Raw genomic sequence first — 7,829 nt, 5'->3', positions numbered from 1 at the left:
CAAATAATGGTGCTATTGTGCGCCATTTTTGCTGTATTTAATTACAGAGAAGCACACGAACAAAGAAGCAATCTCAGAGTTTTAGTAGTATATAGATAGATTAACAATACTACTAATAATGAATCATCAATTATAATTTAGCATGAAAGACTCACTAACTAACTGTTATTTATAGGATGTAAGTTTTATAAGCAGTGGCTTAATATTATCTTTATTACTCCTAAATCCTAAAACTAATTTTATCAAATTGATTTAGGTTACCTGAAATATCATTGTTACTTAAATATTTTATGCTACAATCTTACTGTTAACATGTTTAAAATTAAACTGAAATGTTAGGCTCTTAAACAGAAACTTGGCAAAAAAAAAAAAGTTAAATAAAAATTAAAAAGACCAAAATCATGTTTAACACATTAACTTAGGTGATAAAATACACACAGCAAAAACAACATAAATACTTCAGACTATCTCAGTAGTATTGGTAATATGATTAATTATATCTGTATTTTTATGAACTCTTTAATTACAGGTTTTTCATAACCTTAAGCTATTATATTAATATGACGAAACAAAGTGTTTAAAATTGTTTTTAAAACCTTATTCTTAACTATTTTAAGTTGATGCATTATTAAAAGTTTAAATTATAATTACTTTATTAATATTTTTCTGGTCTCTGCTGTATTGTTTCAATAACGTTTGTTGAATAGTTCCTACTTGGAATTGCTCTGTACAATGTGAATGTTGCAGGAACACTGAATTTTTCAACTTTTGGGTCCAGCCACTCCAAGTCCAATATAAATTCAGACTTAACTAGTACAAACAGCAAACTTGAAGCTGAAATAGTACTAGTTTAGCGACACGTGCAAGTTCGTAACTCGTCTTCAGATACACTCATACAATTCAACTTCAAAAAGTTCATGATGTGATAGGCCTAAAAATAGTAGCACTACAACAGTACAAGTAACAATTTGTATAATATGTACTAGAATAAATTATTTTTACACATTTTCTTAATTTCTCAGTTATGTACTTTTTCTCTGAAGTAAGTTGTCATTATTGCAAAAATATGTCGAAATCGGACCGAAATATCAAGAAACGTTACACGTCAGATTATTGTTGCTGTGTAACATTACTGGCTCAAACATGTCCTTGTGACCAGCGAGTCGTTATTCAGCACTACACGTGCTTAACTTCTAAGGTAAAATTTAGAACTGATAAGTTTGCATTATGAAAGTGAAATCAGTCAATACATTTATATATTTGTTATTAATAATAAAAAAAAATCCTAAACTGATTGCACCATGACTTATAAAAAAAAAAAGATGTAAGCAAAAGTTGAAACTGAAATACACAGTATTATTTTATAACCTCTAACTAAATTAAAGCTAACTTTATAGATCCGAATAAAAAAGTAACTTATGAACAAATTATATTAAAATTGATTTAACAAACTCATTTGAAATATTAGTACGTAAAGTCATATGTCAAAGCAAAAAAAAAAAAAAAAATATTCCTCGCTTGGCTCAACATAAGTCTCAGGGCTTATCCCGCTAATAATTGGGTTTCGATACCCGAGGTGGGAACATTACAGATAGTCTTTTGCATAGGCGTTCACAGGGGGAAAAGGGTCACTTCCCCCTGGAAAAGTTTGCCCCTCCCTGTTATAATTTGTGCATTTGTCCATGGTCTTTTGTATAACTTTGTGCTTACAAACAAACAGACGATTCATCATTGTTACTAACAATAATTTCAGCCGTAAACCTGATATCTTGTGAGATGCGGATAACAGATACAAGTTAGTCCTAACTCCTTAACGAAACTAACAATGCAAAGTCATATTCACAAGCACAAAAGTTAAAATATGGGTTTTTATGGTTAAGTCAGCGTTTCCACAATTCAGGAATGACCATCTAATCGCTAACACAACTGTTTTTAATCGAATAACAGGACTGACACCACCTTACAATACTCAGCCGGACAAGCTAGCCCTCTATTAATACACAACTAATGATATTAAAAAGATGTAGAATGATCAAAATAAATGAATATTTAGTATAAACATTATTTTCCAAGTTAATTTTTCCACTTGAATAAATTGTGTTTCTCCTACAAACATAAACAGGGTGGATCAGATACTATACATTTGGTAATAAAGAAATTATTACGGAGATAATTATTGAAATTACTTTAATTACTGATTATTTCAAAACGATAGTAAGAAATTAAACTATGATCTAAATGAAACAACTATATGGTCACCTTTTCCCCGCCATGTTATTTGTATAATTTACCAGTTGTATTTGAATTTATGAGAAACTGGATCCTAGCTCACTTTGACAATATACCAGAAATAAATTGAGAAAGCTATATGTGGTAATGTACAAAATCACGAATTTCTTTAACCGACCACTGAGAAAGATAGTTTTTATGTTGTTGTTTTTACTATTTTAATAAACGGACAACATTAGTTATATATATATATAAGATAGAATCTGTGTTGTTATATCCAATACAAAGCACTTACGCCAGCCTTTAACTTGCGTTTCAAATTGAAGTAAAAAGTGTGTAGTTAGAATGCAAAATAATATAGAAAATGCTTTAGAAAAATCGGTGCTTAGAGACTGAAGGATTTTGGAAATCGGTGAGTGCTCATTCTCGATGTACAGAAACAATATCTTATAGTGCCAATCTTCATCAGGATCTTGTCGGCGAGTAACCACTAATGATGTACATAAACAGTGTCTTAATGTGTCAACCTTCATTGGGATCTTTGGAGTATCTATTCACTATGTACAGAAACAATCTTGAAGTACCAATCTTCATCGGGATCTTGTCAGTGAGTAACCACTGATGATGTGCCAATCTTCATCAGGATCTTGTCAGCGAGTAACCACTGATGATGTGTCGACCTTCATCAGGATCTTGGGAGTACCCATTCACGATGTACAGAAACAATCTTGAAGTGCCAATCTTCATCAGGATCTTGTCAGCGAGTAACCACTGATGATGTGTCAACCTTCATCAGGATCTTGTCAGTGAGTAACCATTAATGATGTGTCAACCTTCACCAGGATCTTGGGAGTACCCATTCACGATGTACAGAAACAATCTTGAAGTGTCAGTCTTCATTTGGATCTTGTCAGCGAGTAACCACTGATGATGTGTCAACCTTCATCAGGATCTTGGGAGTACCCATTCACGATGTACAGAAATAATCTTGAAGTGCCAATCTTCATCAGGATCTTGTAAGCGAGTAACCACTGATGATGTGTCAACCTTCATCGGGATCTTGGGAGTACCCATTCACGATGTACAGAAACAATCTTGAAGTGCCAATCTTCATTTGGATCTTGTCAGCGAGTAACCACTGATGATGTGTCAACCTACATCAGGATCTTGGGAGTACCCATTCACGATGTACAGAAACAATCTTGAAGTGCTAATCTTCATCAGGATCTTGTCAGTGAGTAACCATTAATAATGTGTCAACCTTCATCAGGATCTTGACAAATGTAGCTTGACCAAAACTTTTTTTTTTCTTACAGTTACTTGTATCATTTTTGTGATTAAACCTATGATAAGTTATTTTTGGAACTACCGGTATGTGGCTGACAATTACTTCTGTCATATTCAGCGATCCTTGAGGAAATGAGACGCTAGATGGTGTTTTAAAGTATTTCCAATCAACACTCTGAATAATAATAATAAAAAGATCAACAGAAGGTTTCTATAATTTCCCCCAATGCATGTAACAACATGGAAAAGTTGGTTTACTTTGATGATCATCATGTTTCCCAACACAAACAGCTCTGCTTCTTTGTTTTAGTGCAAAGTTACACAATAGGCTATATCCGCTGCAGGATTCCAACCACAAAATTTAATTAAAGCTTCTCCACTTTACCACCAGGGGACAACAGTTTTCATATTATTAGTAAAAAAAATTATGCAATTATGTGCTCCAAAACTGGAAAATATATGTGGCGTCCTGAAATGCTAGGTTTATGTATTTGTTTTGTTGTTAAGCTCAAAGCTATACAATAAGCTATTTGTGCTGTGCCCATCATAGGAATCGAAACCTAATTTTTTGGCATTACAAGTTACGGAGGGGCTTAACACTAATAAGAAGGAACTTATTGGAGGTTCTCGTGTAATTATTCCTCTCGGATCACGTGACCAAATGGTCCTTTATCTATTATCAAAACCATGTCTTGCACCTATAAAAAATAAAGTAACTTTCAATCTCACCAACAAGTATTTGTGAATAATAATCGTTTTACTTAAATCTGTTTAGGAAAAACAAATCTATGAATAAGTTTACAAATGTTTTTAATATCTCTGTCAATTCGTTTCTAGATAATCTATGAGTAAAAATAAATCTTTGGTCACAGGTGTTTCTTTGTAAGAAAATTAACTTTATAGAATAGTTCGTTTATACATTATTAAACTTCAAATTTAATTTTGTAAACTTTCGTTTTGAAAAACACTATTTATTTTATCTATTCAATTGGTAGATTAGGACATTCAGTGATGGCCTTTCTTACTTACCAATTCACAATTTCTTTTCCCCCACTGGTCAAATGTTATTTTCCTTTTTTTCTACTCCAAATAATGTTTGTCTTGAATGTTTAAAAGCATTTACAAACATTAAGCAAATTCTTTTTATTTGTCAAACATGATAGTCTACAAAATATTTTAAGAAAAGTTCACAAGCTGATGAACACGTTTCACTTATAAACGAGACAGTTTATGAAGGTTCAAATAAGTTTATTTTTACACTCTTCACAGAAATATCAAAATTACCAAGAAGCTCGTATTGAAGTCAGTGAAAGGTAGTTGTTTTAATAATTTCTTGTGATGTGAATTGGTGCAAATTTAAAAGTCACTTGATTATTGTTATTACCCAAAGACACGAGATATTATGAGACTTGTGAACCTCCTTTAAGGCGATAGCTTATTCTTACATAACCTTTTTTTAATTAAAATAAAACACATTAAAGACATAACACAGATAAACGTTTGTTTTCGTTCCAATATTCCTAAAAAGCTACATTACAAGAGCCATCCCAATTTTTTAACTGACACACTAGACATTAAGTCAACAACACTCACTCTTAGAGGATTCACAGTCTGACATGCCAGCACTAGGCCACACCCAGGCCATGCTTAAAGGTAAAAAATATAAAACAGTAATATAAGTGGACGACTTCTAGAGTTTATGAATAACAGTTTTTCTGAAGGCTTTTACTAAATGAAATACATTAAAAAGAAAATAATCCTGTTTAAAAAATAAACATGCTTCAATAAATTGTACAAAATACACAATTTTGGATGACACCTTTGAAAAAAAAAAAAAAATTCTATCAAATTTCATCATACATAACATTCAAGTACGCCTTAATTTCCAAACGTGGGCTGTACGAGAAGAAAAAAGGAAACTACTAACATATTACAAGTAGCTATCAGACCACTATAACAGGCATACAAAACAAATATACACTTATAAATACTATATAACGTAAACAGTTTTCGTAAACAGTTTTCGGGACATTCAATCACCTCCCACTTCATTAGTCATTACTTCTTGACACTGATGTAGATTTATGTACGAAACTATTAAATAAATTACATAGCAACAACCACGTCCATGTTGAAATATAAAGCAACAAGGCCCAACATTTTGATTCTGTCAAGTTCATCCCATATATATTTGAACAAGAAATCACAGAAGGAAACAAAACATTTTTCTGGGTCATTTATTGAAAAATTACGACCAAAATATTTGAGACTGCACTTTGACGTAAAATAATTAATATTTTTGGCAATGGGAGGTTGTATGATTTTCATATACAGATAAATAGGCACAAGTAAACAAATTTCAAACACCAGAAAAAATAGTTTTTCTTGACATTTCTTTAAAGGATCTGTCTCCTGAATGATACAGATCACAAAACCGTCTTGAGAACAAAATTACTGGATATTTTAGAATTGATCCAAAATATTTTCCAATTTTAAAAACCTTAATATGTTATTATTCATACTGATAATTCACTCTATTCTACCTTCCCTTCCCAAACATCCACACGTTGTTTGGCTGCTTTTCTCTTCCTTTCTATTAAAACAAAAATAATAAAAGCTTTAGAACAAAGTAGTAATGAGAGGTAATGATTTTTCTAAGTAATATTTAAATATACAAAAATAAAATATTCAGATACTGTTCGCTAGGCTTGTATCTAAGCGGTACTACAGTATTCTGTGCTCTAAGGTAGGGTTTCCTAAACTGGGTGCTTTTACTGTACTCATTCTACAGATTTGGGTAGGGGCCTCTGTCTAGATGTGGGTTGTTATTGGGGAAGGGGGGGGGGCCTTCATGCTGAGAAACATGGCATTCAAATATGTATATGAAATAATGATAAATCACACAAACATAGATACTATCATTTTGTTAGTTACTTTACTTCTAAATCCTTACTAACCTACATATGGGCAACAAGAAGATAAATTTTACTGGCATATCACAGCTTAACCTGACACACTGACCACTAGGCTATGTCCAGTCCACAAGAAGATAAATTTTACTGGCATATCACAGCTTAACCTGGCACACTGACCACTAGGCTATGTCCAATCCACAAGAAGATAAATTTTACTGGCATATCACAGCTTAACCTCACATACTCACCACTAGGCTATGCCAAGATCAACAGTAAGTTAAGGAAAATTTTACTGCCATATCATAGCTCAACCTGGCAAACTGATCACTAAGATATGCCCAGACCAATAGTAAGATAAGAGACACTTTACTGAAGGGTCACTATAATATTACTCTTTTGATTAACACAGTAAATAATTATCATTTTTATACCTTTGGCTTCTTGTAACTTGGCCTTTTCAAGTTTTTGTTGTTCTCTCGAGACTTGGACCTTCAAACCCAAGGCACCGGACACAAGACGACGAGCTAGAGCAGCTGACGTAGCTGGTCGTGGTTTTGGGGGTTGCAAGAACTCTGAAAGACAAATCCGTTTCTTTAAGTTTTTCAGTTTGTATAACATTCTTTGAAACATACACACAAAGGCAAGTCTTCATTTGTTCAAATCTAGATGGCGTTGCCAGGTGATAAACAGCATATAAATTTATATAAAAAAAGATTGCAGAAATGTAGAAGCCATTTAAACACCGTTATACTAGTCAGAAATGCTCCATTTTACACTAATCGGAAATGCTTTGTTTTATTAAACAATGCGTCTATTTATAACAGTGTTTACTGCCTTATTATTATTATTGATTATAGTTTTACTAGCTGCTACACAAGAAATGGCTAAGAATATCTTACCGAAACCTGGATAATAATAATTAATGCAGTATTGAATTCATCATAGTGTAGTTTTAAAGTTAATTCAAGGACCTTCAATTTTTTGCCCAGAAGAAATTTTCCCAATTGAAAAAAATCTGCGCATTTATTGAAAAATAATTTCTGCAACTTATACCACATTAATTGGAAACTACCATGTTGAGGAGTCATCATTTCTCGAGTTCGCTGTTCTTCTTTGTTTCTCAAGTTCGTTGCATTACTTTGTCTCTGTGGTTTTCTGTGACTATTTCACTACAGTAATCGTCTTCTGTTAGAAAACTCACCTAGATTTCTCAACTCTTGTGAACGGTGAGTTTTCTAACAGAAGACGATTACTGTAGTAGATTTCTCTACTCTTGTGAACGGTGAGTTTTCTAACAGAAGACAATTACTGTAGTAGATTACTCTTGTGAACGGTGAGTTTTCTAACAGAAGACGATTACTGTAGTAGATTTCTCTACTCTTGTGAACGGTGAGTTTT

The 7,829-nt window shown here is 32.6% G+C and overlaps 2 protein-coding genes across 2 annotated transcripts in view; both read right to left on the bottom strand.

Annotated features, from left to right (window-relative positions):
• LOC106469078 (mitoferrin-2-like) overlaps positions 1–1,166 on the bottom strand; it is a 13,369-nt gene extending 12,203 nt beyond the window's left edge. Inside the window, exon 1 of the mRNA XM_013929534.2 lies at positions 652–1,166. The gene's annotated coding sequence lies outside the window, so the exon portion shown is untranslated. The remainder of the gene's footprint in view (positions 1–651) is intronic.
• A 3,478-nt stretch (positions 1,167–4,644) lies between these two features.
• LOC106469076 overlaps positions 4,645–7,829 on the bottom strand; it is a 22,937-nt gene continuing 19,752 nt past the window's right edge. The window contains exons 10-11 of the mRNA XM_013929531.2: positions 6,863–7,003; positions 4,645–6,109 (exon numbers count right to left, since the gene is read on the bottom strand). Of these exons, the coding sequence (XP_013784985.1) occupies positions 6,051–6,109; positions 6,863–7,003 (200 nt within the window). The 3' untranslated portion in view covers positions 4,645–6,050. The remainder of the gene's footprint in view (positions 6,110–6,862; positions 7,004–7,829) is intronic.

The sequence above is a fragment of the Limulus polyphemus genome, unplaced genomic scaffold (genome assembly GCF_000517525.1).
Source record: "Limulus polyphemus unplaced genomic scaffold, Limulus_polyphemus-2.1.2 Scaffold3288, whole genome shotgun sequence".
In the NCBI taxonomy this organism is placed as follows: Eukaryota; Metazoa; Arthropoda; class Merostomata; order Xiphosura; family Limulidae; genus Limulus; species Limulus polyphemus.
The sequence above is the reverse complement of the archived record's forward strand: the minus strand, read 5'-3'. Positions and strand labels throughout refer to the sequence as shown.